The following is a 17,454-nucleotide window of genomic DNA, read 5'->3' on the forward strand; positions in this document are numbered from 1 at the left end:
TCGGTCTGCGAAGCTAGAAAACTAAAAGATCTTTTACAGATCAACAGCCACATCTAGCATTACAAAAGTGCTGTTGAGATTTTATTTTGGGTTCCAAGAACCATCGCCAGGGCTAAATTATGCCAGGCACAAAAGGTATAAAATATATTATCAATCACTGGCCACACCTACCATTAAAAATGGCCATTGGGTTTTCCTTTCTGGTTCTAAGAACCATCGCCAGGGCTAGATTATGCCAGGCAGAAATCCATAAAATCTGTAATCGATCCACAGCCACACCTAGCATTAAAAATGGCTGGTGGGTTTTCCTCTCTGGTTCTAGGAAACATCGCCAGGGCTATATTTACGCCAGGCGAGAAATGTATGAAATCTATTATCTACAGGTCAGTTTTGATTGACTGGGTGAAGTTGCGCTCTTGACGAAGACCATGTTCATTCTTGCTTTCCTTTCCTTCTTCTTCCATTTTTACCACGAACATTGCAGGCCGGCAACTCAGTCTTCTAAAGATGGTGTAGCACATGCCTTTGAGATAAAAAAAAAATCAACATTACATCAGCTGTCATTGGAGATTTACTCCTAAGATTATACAATAAACAGTGGTTACTTTTGCCTCAGATGCAGATGTTACCCTTACTTACCTAGGAGGAACAGACCAACAGATAGTGGGAGATCAACCCCACCCATATCCTAAAATCTTGACTGTAAGACTCAATTGAACTTACCTCACCGAGTAGGTGACATCACAGCTGAAGGCTGTCTTGGGTTGGAGACATTTTCTTGCTCTCTTGTTTCTTCTTTCACTTTTCTTTCTTCCTGAGACATGCTCGACAAGCATTGTCTCTTGTTCCTCCTCTCGGTCTGTGAAGCTAGAAAACTAAAAGATCTTTTACAGATCAACAGCCACATCTAAAATTACAAAAGTGCTGTTGAGATTTTATTTTGGGTTCCAAGAACCATCGCCAGGGCTAAATTATGCCAGGCACAAAAGGTATAAAATATATTAACAATCACTGGCCACACCTACCATTAAAAATGGCCATTGGGTTTTCCTTTCTGGTTCCAAGAACCATCGCCAGGGCTAAATTATGCCAGGCAGAAATCCATAAAATCTGTAATTGATCCACAGCCACACCTAGCATTAAAAATGGCTGGTGGGTTTTCCTCTCTGGTTCTAGGAAACATTGCCAGGGCTATATTTACGCCAGGCGAGAAATGTATGAAATCTATTATCTACAGGTCAGTTTTGATTGACTGGGTGAAGTTGCGCTCTTGACGAAGACCATGTTCATTCTTGCTTTCCTTTCCTTCTTCTTCCATTTTTACCACGAACATTGCAGGCCGACAACTCAGTCTTCTAAAGAGGGTGTAGCACATGCCTTTGAGATAAAAAAAAAATCAACATTACATCAGCTGTCATTGGAGATTTACTCCTAAGATTGTACAATAAACAGTGGTTACTATTGCCTCAGATTGCAGATGTTACCCTTACTTACCTAGGCAGAACAGACCAATAGACAGTGGGAGATCAACCCCACCCATATCCTAAAATCTTGAGTTGTAAGACTCAATTGAACTTACCTCACCAAGTAGAAGGTGACATCACAGCTGAAGGCTGTCTTGGGTTGGAGACATTTTCTTGCTCTCTTGTTTCTTCTTTCACTTTTCTTTCTTCCTGAGACATGCTCGACAAGCATTGTCTCTTTCGAGGAACATGTAGCAGCAACAGTGCACTTGTTCCTCCTCTCGGTCTGCGAAGCTAGAAAACTAAAAGATCTTTTACAGATCAACAGCCACATCTAGCATTACAAAAGTGCTGTTGAGATTTTATTTTGGGTTCCAAGAACCATCGCCAGGGCTAAATTATGCCAGGCACAAAAGGTATAAAATATATTATCAATCACTGGCCACACCTACCATTAAAAATGGCCATTGGGTTTTCCTTTCTGGTTCTAAGAACCATCGCCAGGGCTAGATTATGCCAGGCAGAAATCCATAAAATCTGTAATCGATCCACAGCCACACCTAGCATTAAAAATGGCTGGTGGGTTTTCCTCTCTGGTTCTAGGAAACATCGCCAGGGCTATATTTACACCAGGCGAGAAATGTATGAAATCTATTATCTATAGGTCAGTTTTGATTGACTGGGTGAAGTTGCGCTCTTGACGAAGACCATGTTCATTCTTGCTTTCCTTTCCTTCTTCTTCCATTTTTACCACGAACATTGCAGGCCGACAACTCAGTCTTCTAAAGAGGGTGTAGCACATGCCTTTGAGATAAAAAAAAATCAACATTACATCAGCTGCCATTGGAGATTTACTCCTAAGATTGTATAATAAACAGTGGTTACTTTTGCCTCAGATGCAGATGTTACCCTTACTTACCTAGGAGGAACAGACCAACAGATAGTGAGAGATCAACCCCACTCATATCCTAAAATCTTGACTGTAAGACTCAATTGAACTTACCTCACCGAGTAGAAGATGACATCACAGCTGAAGGCTGTCTTGGGTTGGAGACATTTTCTTGCTCTCTTGTTTCTTCTTTCACTTTTCTTTCTTCCTGAGACATGCTCGACAAGCATTGTCTCTTGTTCCTCCTCTCGGTCTGCGAAGCTAGAAAACTAAAAGATCTTTTACAGATCAACAGCCACATCTAAAATTACAAAAGTGCTGTTGAGATTTTATTTTGGGTTCCAAGAACCATCGCCAGGGCTAAATTATGCCAGGCACAAAAGGTATAAAATATATTATCAATCACTGGCCACACCTAGCGTTAAAAATGGCCATTGGATTTTCCTTTCTGGTTCTAAGAACCATCGCCAGGGCTAAATTATGCCAGGCAGAAGTCTATAAAATCTATCATTGATCAAGTCAAACCTAACACTAAAAAGGGCCATTGGGTTTTCCTTTCTGGTTCTAAGAACCATTGCCAGGGCTAGATTATGCCAGGCAGAAGTCTATAAAACCTATCATTGATCAAGTCAAACCTAACACTAAAAAGGGCCATTCAGTTTTCCTTTCTGGTTCTAAGAACCATTGCCAGGGCTAGATTATGCCAGGCAGAAGTCTATAAAACCTATCATTGATCAAGTCAAACCTAACACTAAAAAGGGCCATTCAGTTTTCCTTTCTGGTTCTAAGAACCATTGCCAGGGCTAGATTATGCCAGGCAGAAGTCTATAAAACCTATCATTGATCAAGTCAAACCTAACACTAAAAAGGGCCATTGAGTTTTCCTTTCTGGTTCTAAGAACCATTGCCAGGGCTAGATTATGCCAGGCAGAAGTCTATAAAAACTATCATTGATCAAGTCAAACCTAACACTAAAAAGGGCCATTGGGTTTTCCTTTCTGGTTCTAAGAACCATCGCCAGGGCTACATTATGCCAGGCAGAAGTCTATAAAACCTAAAATCTATCAACAGTCATGCCTAACATTAAAAACGGCCATTGAGGTTTCCTTCTCAGTTCTATGAACCATTGCCAGAGCTAAATTATGCCAGGCAAAAATCTACAATATATATCATCAATCACAACACTAGGTAGCACCCAGAACACTTGTTCCTCTCCTCAGTCTGCAAAGCTAGACAACCAAGATCTTTTATAGATCAATAACCACACTTAGCATTAAAAATGGCCGTTCATCCAGTCATCCTGTCCAGTCAAGCAACTGCCAAAGAAGCTAACAACAAAAACCCAACGAAGGACCTCCAAGACCATTTCTACCAACACCGAAAGAAGCCACTAGACTAGTGCACAAACTGAGAAAAAACTGCACTCCCTATCAGCACTGATGATGTTCCCTAATTTCATAATGAAACCTCTACAAGAAAGCCGCCGAGCTCAGAAAGCATCAAGGACGCTTCATTTCAACGGTGAGCCTGGCTGGTACTGGCATTATTTCTTAGGGTGTGATGGTGGGAGGGAGGTGATCCCAAAGGTTTCCCTTGCAGCCTGAACCACACTGAGGGGGTCCTCAGGCACTGGAGGAGGCTTCTAGCTGGGTGCAGTTGCCTCTTCCAGTGTGATTCGCCCTCAGTGCTCTCTCAGGGACTGAAAGGGTCCCCCAAGGATGACCCCAGAGAGGACTTCCAGTGTGAGTCTCCCACCCTGTCTGCTCAGGGACTCAATGAGACAGGCAGCGGATGGACTCCCGGGCTCATTCAGTGTGACCATCAGAGTGGAAGCTCAGGGACTGGAAAACCTCTAAGCAGGGGCATCACCCCCATCTCCAGCCTGTGTTGGAATGTGGAATGCGCTCTGGTTCTAAGAACCACAGCCAATAGCCAAATTATGCTAGGTCAGAAATGTTTCGATACTTTTTATCTAGGTTTGTCACACTTATGACTGTTCTTTTTACTATCGATATGTTGTAGTTTTTTTTAAAAAATTTTTTTGCTAAAGCAAGCCTTAAGAGTAAACTTTAGCAAGGCCCAAATATTTTTGCAGTAATAAACGTAATAAACAGTACCTGCCAGGCTTCCTCACTTTCATGATACACCAGAGAGTGAATTAAACCACCTGTCTTACTGTTGATGTCTTCTTCTTCGTCTACAGGTCAATTTGGATTCATGCCTTTGAAGAAGGAAAAAAAAAATCACTGTCACCAAATGACCAACAGATGTTCAGAGACTAGAATATCAAGTCATTTTACAAAGGGACTTTATGTGGTTTATCCCACCAGTGAAAGAAGGCACGATAGAATGAATTGGAACATTGTGCCCTTGGGAATACCTCAGACCAGAGATTTTACTGTTCCTAGAATTAGAATTAGAAGAACTTTATTGTCATTGTACAACGAAACTGTGGATGCACCCCAGCAACTGTTCGCAATACAATAAAACCAAAGCACTTAAAAATGAAGATAAGAAAGATAGAGTACCCATGTCTCCATTTGCAATTTGAGATCACAATATCTATGATATGGCCTCTAACCCAGGGTTTACCCTTACTTATCTAGGCAGAATGGACCATCACTTAGTGGAAGACCATTCCCCTCCCTCCATTATTCCAAAACTTCAAACAATATAAGTCTCAACTGAACTTACCTCACAGCATAGAGGCCTCATCACAACCAAAGGGTGAAAGGACTTGGGCTGGAGACAATTTCTTGCGCTCTTGTTTCTTCTTTCATTTTCTTTCTTCCTCTGTCATGCCAAAGCAAGTGTTGTCTCTTTCAAGGAACATTTGGCAGCTGGTGTGCACTTGTTCCTTCCCTTAATCTCAGAAATTATAAAATCTTCTACAGATCAACGGCCACACCTAGCATTAAAAATGGCCATTGGGTTTTCCTTTCTGGTTCTAAGAACCATCGCCAGGGCTAAATTATGCCAGGCAGAAATCCATAAAATATATAATCGATCAACAGCCATACCTAGCATTAAAAATGGCCATTGGGTTTTCCTTTCTGGTTCTAAGAACCATCGCCAGGGCTAAATTATGCCAGGCAGAAATCCATAAAATCTATAATCGATCAACAGCCATACCTAGCATTAAAAATGGCCATTGGGTTTTCCTTTCTGGTTCTAAGAACCATCGCCAGGGCTAAATTATGCCAGGCAGAAATCCATAAAATCTATAATCGATCAACAGCCATACCTAGCATTAAAAATGGCCATTGGGTTTTCCTTTCTGGTTCTAAGAACCATCGCCAGGGCTAAATTTATGCCAGGCCAGAAAGTATGAAATCTATTGTCTGCAGGACAGTTTTGATTTACTTAGTGAAGTTGCATTCTTTACTATCAACACTGCAGGCTGACAACTGAGTCTTCTGTCTTCTTAGAGCCTGTAGCACATGCCATTAAGATAAAAAAAAAATTAACATTACTTCAGCTGCCATTGCAGATTTACTCCTAAGATTGCACAATACACAGTGGTTATTATTGCCTGAGATGCCGGGGTTTCCCTTACTTACCTAGGCAGAACAGACCATCAAGTAATGGGAGACCAACCCTCTCCATTAACCCAAAACTTTGAGGAATACAAGACTCAACTGAACTTACCTCACAGCATAGAAGGTGATGTCACAGCAGGCTGACAGTCTTGGGCTGGATAAATTTTCTTGCTTTCTTCTTCTTCTTTGGCTTTTCGGTTTTCTGCCATGCGCAGCAAGCGTTGTCTCTTTCAAGTATCTGGTAGCAACGGCGCACTTGCTCCTCCCTTCAGTCTGCAAAACTAGACAACTAAGATCTTTCACAGGTCAACAGCCACACCTAGCATTAAAAATGGCCGTTGGGGTTTTAGCACTATTATAATAAAGAATGGTCCAGTCAAGCAACTGCCAAAGAAGCTAACAACAAAAACCCAACGAAGGACCTCCAAGACCATTTCTACCAACACCGAAAGAAGCCACTAGACTAGAGCACAAACTGAGAGAAAACTGCACTCCCTATCAGCACTGAAGATGTTCCCTAATTTCATAATGAAACCTCTACAAGAAAGCCACCTAGCTCAGAGGGCATCAAGAATGCCTCATTTCAACTGTAAGCCTGGCTGGTACAGGCATTATTTCTTATGGAGGTGATCCCAAAGGTTTCCTTTGCAGCCTGAACCACACTGAGGGGGTCCTCAGGCACTGGAGGAGGCTTCTAGCTGGGTGCAGTTGTCTCTTCCAGTGTGATTCGCCCTCAGTGCTCTCTCTCAGGGACTGAAAGGGTCCCCCAAGGATGACCCCAGAGAGGACTTCCAGTGTGAGTCTCCCACCGTGTCTGCTCAGGGACTCAATGAGACAGGCAGTGGATGGACTCCCGGGCTCATTCAGTGTGACCATCAGAGTGGAAGCTCAGGGACTGAAAAACCTCTAAGCAGGGGCATCACCCCCATCTCCAGCCTGTGTTGGAATGTGGAATGCGCTCTGGTTCTAAGAACCACAGCCAATAGCCAAATTATGCTAGGTCAGAAATGTTTCGATACTTTTTATCTAGGTTTGTCACATTATGACTGCTCTTTTTACTATCGATATGTTGTAGGGTTTTTTTTTTAATTTTTGCTAAAGCAAGCCTTAAGAGTAAACTTTAGCAAGGCCCAAATATTTTTGCAGTAATAAACATAATAAACAGTACCTGCCAGGCTTCCTAACTTTCACGATATACCTGACAATGAATTAAACCACCTGTCTTACTGTTGATGTCTTCTTCTTCGTCTACAGGTCAATTTGGATTAATGCCTTTGAAGAAAAAAAAATCACTGTCACCAAATGACCAACAGATGTTCAGAGGCTAGAATATCAATAAAGTAATTTTTACAAAGGGACTAATGAATTGGAAGATTGTGCCCTTGGTAATACCTCAGACCAACAACTAGTTCTGTACATCTTTTGCTTCTTTTAAGGAACTGTAACTAAAATTTCCTCAGGTTGCCAGAGTTAACTTTATTCAAGGAAGTAAGGTCAACTCCCAATATTGAAGCTGTTTTTCCTTTGAGCTAATTTTAATGCTTGTTCATCTGTGGTAATTTTGCCCTTTTAACTGCCCCTGGTTAAAATTGCCTCATGTTTATTTGTGAGAGTAAACTCAGCTCCTGGGCCTGAAGTAATTTTAGTTAACTTTCTCCTCTACCTACTTGAAGTACTTTTAGTCTGCAAGGATATAGCTAAGATTACCTCAGACTTTACTCCAAAGCTAATTTTAACTCTTATTCCCCTGTGGTGGTTTGGTCCTTTTAAAAGGACATGGCTGAAATCACCTCAGGCTCCACCAAAATTTTATTCTAAGAACTTGGCTACCTCAGACCTCAAGAATTGTTACCTCAGACCTCAAGAATTGATATTTCAAGAAAATAAGACCAACTCCTAGACTTCAAGTAATTAGTTAGCTTTTGCCTTTGGTTACTTGGTTAGTATCTACATATTTTGCTTCTTTTAAGGACTTGAGCCTTGACTAAAAATATCTCAGGTCCCAAGAAATCACTTTATTCTTAAGAGCAAGGTTAGCTCCTGAGGTAATTTTATTTTTACCTTTAAAGCTATCTTTAATTTTGACTCTCCTATGGTGGTTTTTAACAGGGCATGGCAGAGATTACCTAGAATTCCATCAATATTTTATTAAAAGTTTGAGCCTTGGCTGAAATTACCTCACAATGCCCCCAAGAGTTGGCTTTATTTCAAGAAAGTAAGGGCAACTCCTGGACCTGAAGTAATTTTCATCAACTTTTGCCTTTAGTTGCTCAAACCAACTAGTCCTCTACATGTTTTGCTTTTTTTAAGGAGCTTTGACTAAAATTTCCTCAGGTCCTCAGAGTTGACTTTATTCAAGAAAGTAAGGGCAACTCCAGATACTGAAGCTATTTTTCCTTTAAGCTAATTTTAATGTTGTTCACCTGTGGTAATTTTGCCCTTTTAACTGCCCCTGGCTAAAATTGCCTCCTATTCCTGAGAGTGAAGTTAAAATCTGGTAAATTTCTTACTCAAGTAATTTTAGTTAATTTTCTCCTCTACCTACTTGAAGTACTGTACTTTTAGTCTCCAAGGACATAGCTATTACTACCTCAGACTTTACTTGGAAGCTAATTTTAACTTACACCTGTGGTGGTTTGGTCCTCTTAAAAGGGACATGGCTGAAATTACCTCAGGCTCCACCAAACTTTTACTCTAAAACTTTGAGCCTTGGCTAAAATTACCTCAGACCCCAACAATTCACTTTATTCCTAAGAACAAGGTCAGTTCCTGAGGAAATTTTGCCTTTAAAACTAATTTTTAACTCTTATTCACACCTGTGGTGGTTTGGTCCTCTTAAAAGGGACATGGCTGAAATTACCTCAGGCTCCACCAAACTTTTACTCTAAAACTTTGAGCCTTGGCTAAAATTACCTCAGACCCCAACAATTCACTTTATTCCTAAGAACAAGGTCAGTTCCTGAGGAAATTTTGCCTTTAAAACTAATTTTTAACTCTTATTCACACCTGTGGTGGTTTGGTCCTCTTAAAAGGGACATGGCTGAAATTACCTCAGGCACCACCAAACTTTTACTCTAAAACTTTGAGCCTTGGCTAAAATTACCTCAGACCCCAACAATTCACTTTATTCCTAAGAACAAGGTCAGTTCCTGAGGAAATTTTGCCTTTAAAACTAATTTTTAACTCTTATTCACACCTGTGGTGGTTTGGTCCTCTTAAAAGGGACATGGCTGAAATTACCTCAGGCTCCACCAAACTTTTACTCTAAAACTTTGAGCCTTGGCTAAAATTACCTCAGACCCCAACAATTCACTTTATTCCTAAGAACAAGGTCAGTTCCTGAGGAAATTTTGCCTTTAAAACTAATTTTTAACTCTTATTCACACCTGTGGTGGTTTGGTCCTCTTAAAAGGGACATGGCTGAAATTACCTCAGGCTCCACCAAACTTTTACTCTAAAACTTTGAGCCTTAGTTAAAATTACCTCAGACCCCAACAATTCACTTTATTCCTAAGAACAAGGTCAGTTCCTGAGGAAATTTTGCCTTTAAAACTAATTTTTAACTCTTATTCACACCTGTGGTGGTTTGGTCCTCTTAAAAGGGACATGGCTGAAATTACCTCAGGCACCACCAAACTTTTACTCTAAAACTTTGAGCCTTGGCTAAAATTACCTCAGACCCCAACAATTCACTTTATTCCTAAGAACAAGGTCAGTTCCTGAGGAAATTTTGCCTTTAAAACTAATTAACTCTTATTCACACCTGTGGTGGTTTGGTCCTCTTAAAAGGGACATGGCTGAAATTACCTCAGGCTCCACCAAACTTTTACTCTAAAACTTTGAGCCTTAGTTAAAATTACCTCAGACCCCAACAATTCACTTTATTCCTAAGAACAAGGTCAGTTCCTGAGGAAATTTTGCCTTTAAAACTAATTTTTAACTCCTATTCACACCTGTGGTGGTTTGGTCCTCTTAAAAGGGACATGGCTGAAATTACCTCAGGCTCCACCAAACTTTTACTCTAAAACTTTGAGCCTTGGCTAAAATTACCTCAGACCCCAACAATTCACTTTATTCCTAAGAACAAGGTCAGTTCCTGAGGAAATTTTGCCTTTAAAACTAATTTTTAACTCCTATTCACACCTGTGGTGGTTTGGTCCTCTTAAAAGGACATGGCTGAAATTACCTCAGGCTCCACCAAACTTTTACTCTAAAACTTTGAGCCTTGGCTAAAATTACCTCAGACCCCAACAATTCACTTTATTCCTAAGAACAAGGTCAGTTCCTGAGGAAATTTTGCCTTTAAAACTAATTTTTAACTCTTATTCACACCTGTGGTGGTTTGGTCCTCTTAAAAGGGACATGGCTGAAATTACCTCAGGCTCCACCAAATTTTTAAAAACTCGAGGCTTGACTAGAATTACTCCACTGGTTTGAGTTATTCCCTGAAGCAAACCTATTGGCAAGACTGAGGTATTGGAGTCCTTTAAATAACACACCTTTTGAGATATTACCTCAGCCTCCCCTGCCTTTTTTACTCCTTAGAATACACGTCGTGGTTAAAATTACCACAGGTGCTATCCTTACTCCCCGAGAACAATAGGCTAGTATTAATTATCTAAAGAACTCACGCTCCCCTCCGTATCCTATAACTATAACAAGTCTCAGAATTACCTCAAAAGCTCTAAAGGCTCTGCCCAGCCTTGAGCTCGAGGGCTTGGGCCGCGGGGGCGCCGTTGAGATATTTTTTGGGCTCTCCGGCGCCCCGCAGCATCGTCCCCTTTCAAGGGACGAGAGACGCGGCAGCCGCTTCGGCAGCGCGCTCGCTAATTTGACACACAGCTGAGGAGCCCGCCGACTTTTAAATGCCCCCTTCCTTCGGGAGAGGAGAGGCCTCCCGGCCAATCCGAGGGACGGGTTTTCAGAGCGGCCAATAAACGGGCGAGGTAGGCGTGGAGGGAATCGGACCCGAGGGAATCGGGCGGGAGGGGCGCGAGATGGCATACGTGCGGGTGGTCCTCCGTTCCCGCCCTGGACCCCCCGCCGGGCTCGCCTCCCGGGGCGGTTGCCATGGAGACGCCTCATCAGGGCCAGGTGTGCCGCACAGGTGAGGGAGATTGGAGGCTGTGTGTGTGTGTTAATGCCTTCTTCTCGAAGCTTCGCTCCCTCTGGGGACTTTTCGCCCTGCCCGGCCATCCTTTGGACTACATATCCCATCGGTCTCCCCCTGTGCATGAGAAGCCGGAGTAGGGTTTAGGGGGGCTTGCCTCCCCCACCCCCCCCGCTGCAAAGGCCCAGTTTTCAAAGTCTCCCCATTATTTTTGCAACGGTGCTTTTTTAGCATTGAGAGATGGTGTGACTTGGGCTTGTACTGAGAATTAAAAGTCCCATCAGCCACTCCCAGGGTAGGGCTGTTGATAGGGACAGTCCCTTCTTGCCACAGAGAGCTCCCCCCCACCCCTTGAGCAGGTTCCCCCCCTGCTTTTTTAAAAAACAAATCTGAAAATTTAATAATTACAAAAAATAAAACAAAATGGTTATATGTACAGTGCTTTGGACTACAGTTCCCATTAGCCAGTCTTTTGCAAGAGAGGCAATTCCCCCCGCCAAAAAAAGGCTGGCTAATGGGAACGGTAGTCCAAAACATCTCTAAAATTGAACCCCTTTTTCCTGTTCCTTTGCATTTTTCTCCACCCTTGTTACAATCTTGCCAGGAAGCGCTTGGTTTTATTTTGTTCTGCAAATATTGAATGTTATCCCCCACCACCTTTTCTTTGTTAAGAGCAAAATCCCCAGACCAGTTTATTTTGCTTTCTAGGGATTCTGCTTAAATGTTATAATTATTTTGATACATGGTGTCTTGCCCTGAGAAAGAAATGTAACCTAAATTCAAAATTATTTCTTCATTTTTCTATTATAGGAACTCTTCCCTCCCCCCACATTCCAGTTCAAAGTTTTCAAAAGCTTGTCTGAAAGTGCAAAATAATAAATGGCTGTCTTGGCTGCATTTCTTCATGGTTTAAAATGTGGTTTATGGAATTAACCAGATTTTCTGCCCTTAAATGACGCTGAACTATAAATGACCCATACAAGCTATTTTTGCACAGCACTCTGAAGTGGGTGACTGATTGTGTTGGGCAAACCCAACTATTGCAGAAAAACTGTCTTATTTCTACTTCATGTGTTAGAATAAAGTTGCAATGGAGAAACTGTGATCTTTTGGATATTGTATTACACAGACGGAGAGTTGGGGACTCCTGGTTTAGGAGGTCTTGGCAAGGGGATGGCTTTTTTTTAAAAAAAATTAACAAATCCACTATATAATAAAAATCCCACCCCATTTCCCATGGCAGCAGCAATCTACACAAGTTGCGCTTTTAATGAAGCTCCGCTCAAAATATTCCACCATGTTGCGCCCTCCAGACAGGCTACGATAATGGCCTTCAGAATTAACCAACCGGGTTTTCTTTTCTTTATTCACAAAAATATTCCAGAACTTTCAACAAACGGTTGTAAAAGATGAATACCTTCTTGTTAAGGAAAGCTGTTTCACAAAGCCATTTTATTTGGATAGGTGGAGGAAAAGGAATATTGTGCTAATGATTGCAGAGACCCCAACATTAAAACTTTCTCAGAAATTCTGTGTCTGGGCATGAAGGCAACGCTTTCAGAATTGGTTCTGATATGTTCTTGCTTCAAGGAATTGCGGTTGATTCTCAAAATACTTGGAATATGTCTGCTGTTCAGCCCGGTCAGTAGTTAACATAGCAAGTTGTGTTTTATTCCAAAGTTACAAAAAAAACCTCCCTGAAATAGTGTCAAATCTTTTGTTTGTTTCTAATTTTCTAGCTTATTTTCTCTCTCTTTTTAGCACCAACACTGGTTTCCATACAGAATAAAGGCTCTTTAAAAGCAGATCGAAGGATATCCAAAGAATCATTTCTAACGAAGTGTACTACATTAGCTCAAGATTACTGGAAAGATTCAAGCTGTTAATTTGTAGAATTTTTTTTTTAAATGCATGCATTCAAAAACATTCATTTCTTAGAAGTCACAAATGTTTCAAAAAGACAAAAATCAGAATACTTTTCATATCAACCGTTATCTAATTAGAACTGTTTTCACTTCCAGATAGACGTGTTCCCTAAAGCGCTCGTGATGTGGACCAAAACACAGTCATGATTAAAAACATTATTTCCACGGATGGACCGAGAAACTGTTCTCTTAATGAATGAGCCACCATTTTAGACATCCAAGATCCCAGCTCTTCCCCAGTCTCAATTAATTGTCCTATTTACATAGGATAAAATTAAATTTGGGGAAAAAAGCGATTTGGTTTCTTTTGAGTCCTCTGTCCGGGCGTATTTTCTCCCCACTTCTCTGAAGTTGCAAGCGGAAAACGATTTTAAACATCGTAATAGAAATCTAATTTTGTGTAAACTGTCTTGCATCCTTTGTCAGAATAGATCCGCTCCTCTTTGGGGAAATAGGTCATCTCATCGGCCACCCGAGAGACCACATCTTCATTGACCGCGTGGCCCCGAGATTCCAATTCAGACCTGATGCACATTTTCACGTGGCTGATTTCCAGAGGCAGGAATGGGATGAAGTAATCAATGACATTTCGATCGATCAGACTGCTGTGCCAAAATCCACCTGCAAAAAAAAAGCACGTTGCCTTGAGTGGGATTCCTTTGTAAAGCGATTAAAAGAAAAGCAACTATGGGCAGTCCAGTATTTGAGGGGCTGCCACAAAGAAGAGGGGGTCGACTTACTTTCCAAAGCCCCAGAAGGCAAGACAAGAAGCAACAGATGGAAACTAATCCAGGAGAGAAGCAACCTAGAACTGAGAAATTTCCTGACAAAATAAATGAGTGGAAGTACTTGTCTCCAGAAGTTGTAAGTGCTCCATCGCTGGAGGTTTTCAAAACAGATTGGAGATAATGCTATGCTATGGATAACAGATTTATCCATAATGGTGTGAATTCTGCTTGTGCAGGGAGTTGGACTAGAAGACTTCTGGGGTCCTTTCTAAATCTGTTATTCTGCTTTTCTCTGAAGCAACTGAAAGCAGGACAAGAAGCAATGGGTGGAAACAAATGATAAATAAATGTGTTACTCACTATTTTTGTTATTAAACACAGAATTTGACAATGATTGTTGCAAAACATGCAGAGTCAGCTCTTCCCTCTTCTTTCCATTCTTCCAATAGTTGAGAGCCATTTCGGTTATTTTTTCAGCTCCGGCATTGCTGAAGGAACAGCATTAAAAAAAAAAAAGACTTGTGACTCTTTTTCACACTTAAAAATCTTGCAGTATCCTCATGGTCATGTCATGCTCCTGTCAGAATCTGACTTGGAAGAAGCCGGACAACTGACAGGGAGTGGGATTGTGGCTCCGCTGGCTGTGGAAGACACTGGGGAAGGGCAAAGTCCAGCTGGGCAGAGCAGGGGAGAGGGAGAGCAAGGGAGAGGGAGTTCAGAGGAAGACCTAGGCCCACCCTTTCTTCATCCTAGGGCACGCAGGGAGAAACAGAGAAGAGAGCAATGTGGGTTGCATGGCTTATGGGGGAGGAAAGGGTCCTGATCCCCTTCATGGTAACAGTGTAAAAAAGGCAAGCTGCATGCAGCAAGTTGTTGAGAGCAAACGTGAATTTCTCTCATACCATCTCTTATATCAACAAACTGTTGTAGAGAACTACCTGTATACCTGTAATTCAGTTCAATGGCTGCCCCCCCCCCTTTCCAATTAGCAACAGACATTCTGGTCCCAATTGCGGCTATAAGTTCAGGACTACCCGCATTTGCTGGGGAAATATTTGAGAAGGACAGAAATACAGAAGTGACACTGGTACATAAGCAATAAAGGGACAAAAATTAGGTTTACAATAACCCGGATTTTTTAAAAACTAGAATCCTGAAATCTAGGAAACGTTCTCTCCAGCAAATTTGTTTTAAAATATACATTTTTGTTGTTGTTGTTGCTGTCGACCCAGCCCTGGCATGGTGCCTCACCTGAGGAAAATGAAAATCGCTTTTCGATACGAGATGCCATCTATTTCTTCATAATATTCCAGGAAAGGCTTGATGGAGTCTATGAGTCCAGCGTGCATTTTATCCATCTCGTCAAATATGAAGACTGACCTTGCGCAGGCGCTCACATTGCCACGAACCCATGTTTGCAATTGGTCCTGAGAGATTAAAAGCAAAGCTGAACTGAAGGAGCCCTCCCAAAAAAAAGCAGAAAAGGAAACTAAAAGGCATAATCACACTCCCCGGCAATCCATACCCAGATGACCAGAGATTAAAACCAAGATTAATAGTAGGTCAACACTGAAGTGGCCTAGAGGTGGAGTTCTTGCCTCACAATCAGGAGGTTGTGAGTTTGATCCTACGTAGAGGCAGATACTTCTCTCTCTGGGCATACTGAGAATATATGTGCTGAACAAAACTCTGTATTGGTGACAGGAAAGGCATCCGGCCAGTGAACACTCAGCTCCAGTTGCCCAGACTCCATCCCGCAAGGGATTATGGGGCCATTAAAAGAGGATGATGATCAATAGACCAACAATCAAGAAGTCAACAAAACAAGGAACTACCAACTCAAACAAATAAGGTAAACAGCAGCCCAATCAAGGAACCACTGAGAACAGTCTCACCGACACTGACAAGGCTTGTGTATAAAACGAAAGCAGTGCTACCTCACCACCACTGATGATGTTACCTAGTTTGGTAAAGAAATGTCTTTCAGCTCACAAAAGGCAATCAAATGACCCCCGAGTCCGACTTTTGATCACATAACTTGGGGAGGCCAGCAAAGGCGGTGCGACAAACAACCAGGGCCTTTCGAATGGTCCCTAAGTGAACTTGTTGTAAGTCGAGGGTTACCTGTTACTGAGGAAAACAATGGGCTTGCCTGCAGGGTCCTCCGGATCAGCTCACCTTGTACTGACTGATGTTTTGCTGGTGTGGGAAGTGCAGCGTGGACACAAACTGGTGGACGTACTTGCTCTTGAGCCCTTCGTCGTAAAGGCTTTCCGCCACAATCTTGCTGACGAAGTTTTTGCCCGTCCCTGTCCATCCGTGCAGGGAGAGCGCCAGGGGTTTCTTCGGGTTTGGGTTCGTCAGAAACCCCATCACGGCTTTCACAACCACCTCCGACACCAGGTGTTGGCCGAAGACTTTTTTCCCCAGGTTGTCCTTAAGATCTGCAGTGGGAAGGGGAGGAGAAGAACGGTGGGAGAAGCCAGAAATAAATAAATTAAAAAAAGAGCGATCACCTGAAAGTTTTCTGCAGAAACAAGAGTAATGTTTTACCTACTTTCTGAGGGGAGATCAATAAAACTCATTAAAAAAATGTTTTAAAACCACTTAGAAAAAAGCGGTGAGAGAGTACGGTGAATCCTTCACTTGCAACCATTCCTTTAGCAACCGTCCAAAGTTACAGGAGCACCTGGGAATAAAGCGAATTATGACCGTTTTTCACACTTAGGACCATTTGCAGCCTCCCCATGGTCACCTGATCAAAATTCAGACTCTCGGCTGAGCAAAGCCAAGGGGGAAGCCGGATTTGCTTCACAGTGGTGTAATGTAACACCTGCAGTGATTCTCTTAAGCGTGGCAAGAAAGGTCATAAAACGGGGCAAAAATTCATTTAATGTCGATCTTGCTCAGCAACCTGAATGTTGGTGGTCGTAAGTCGAGGACGTCCTGGTTAATCACTTGCTGCGGCGCCCCGCCCACCTCCTCTGACGTCAAAGCGCCCTCCCCCTTCCACGTCCCCAGCGGCCCCGCCCCTTCCCACAGCCCTGACGTCACCCACCTCTCCCGACCTGTGCTGCAGGCCTTTCCACGCAGCACTCGGCGAAGTAGCAATAGAGCCTCGGAAGGGAGATGATGCCGGTGAGGGCCGAGGCGGCGCCGGCCACCGCGATGCTCAGGGTCATCGGGTCCATCGCCCGCGCCGCCGGGCCCAGCTGGCACAGCACCAAGGCCAGGCCCCACACCGCCCCGGGCGCTCGGAGAGGCTTCATCGCCGCCCGCAGGCACACTTGGGCCGCTGCCTAGTTCACCTCAGCGTCGCTTTTCCGCTTCCGCCCGAGCGGCTTCCGGCTCCGCGGGCGCCATCTTTGCGTCGGGCAAACTAGCCCGGCCGGGAAGGCCATTGACTGTCGGAGACAGAGGGGGCGTGGCTTTGCTTCCTCTGCTTGCAGCCCGTCGGGGTTTTCGCCTTCTGGGTCTTCGCACAACCAGTAGACCCGGGTCAGCAAGCCAAATCGCGCGTTTTCAACGTCACCCCCGACCCGCAAGTCTTGGATGCACGTCCACCTGGGCGGCCAAGTACTGACACGCGTTCCAGCCCTCGTGTGAATTGCAAGAAATTCTCTTTTTTAAAAATTGAGGGTGACCTACTTGTGCCTGCTAGGGCCTGGTTTTGTAAAAGGATGAATTGCAGGGTGGTTTTGCTCTGGGTCTGATCCCAAATATATATAATATATATATATATAAAATATATAAATATATATAATATATATATATATATATATATATATATATATATATAT

The 17,454-nt window shown here is 42.8% G+C and overlaps 1 protein-coding gene and 1 long non-coding RNA gene across 2 annotated transcripts; both read right to left on the reverse strand.

The window, feature by feature from the left end:
• Positions 1–3,645: 3,645 nt before the first annotated feature.
• On the reverse strand, positions 3,646–6,477 carry LOC148124537 (uncharacterized). Its single transcript, XR_015739775.1, has 3 exons — positions 6,001–6,477; positions 5,047–5,783; positions 3,646–4,573 (listed from the first exon to the last, which is right to left on the reverse strand). It is a non-coding gene; the product is annotated as an uncharacterized LOC148124537 (long non-coding RNA).
• A 5,856-nt stretch (positions 6,478–12,333) lies between these two features.
• LOC113443799 (torsin-1A) lies at positions 12,334–16,969 on the reverse strand. The gene is made up of 5 exons (XM_026712241.2): positions 16,713–16,969; positions 15,833–16,098; positions 14,906–15,081; positions 14,015–14,142; positions 12,334–13,547 (listed from the first exon to the last, which is right to left on the reverse strand). Exons 1-5 carry the CDS (start codon positions 16,921–16,923, stop codon positions 13,297–13,299), a joined length of 1,032 nt encoding a protein of 343 aa, XP_026568026.1. The 5' UTR covers positions 16,924–16,969; the 3' UTR covers positions 12,334–13,296.
• Between the last annotated feature and the right edge of the window lie 485 nt (positions 16,970–17,454).

This window comes from Pseudonaja textilis, chromosome 17 (assembly GCF_049901715.1).
Source record: "Pseudonaja textilis isolate UNSWEBS1 chromosome 17, rPseTex1.2, whole genome shotgun sequence".
NCBI classification, from domain to species: Eukaryota; Metazoa; Chordata; class Lepidosauria; order Squamata; family Elapidae; genus Pseudonaja; species Pseudonaja textilis.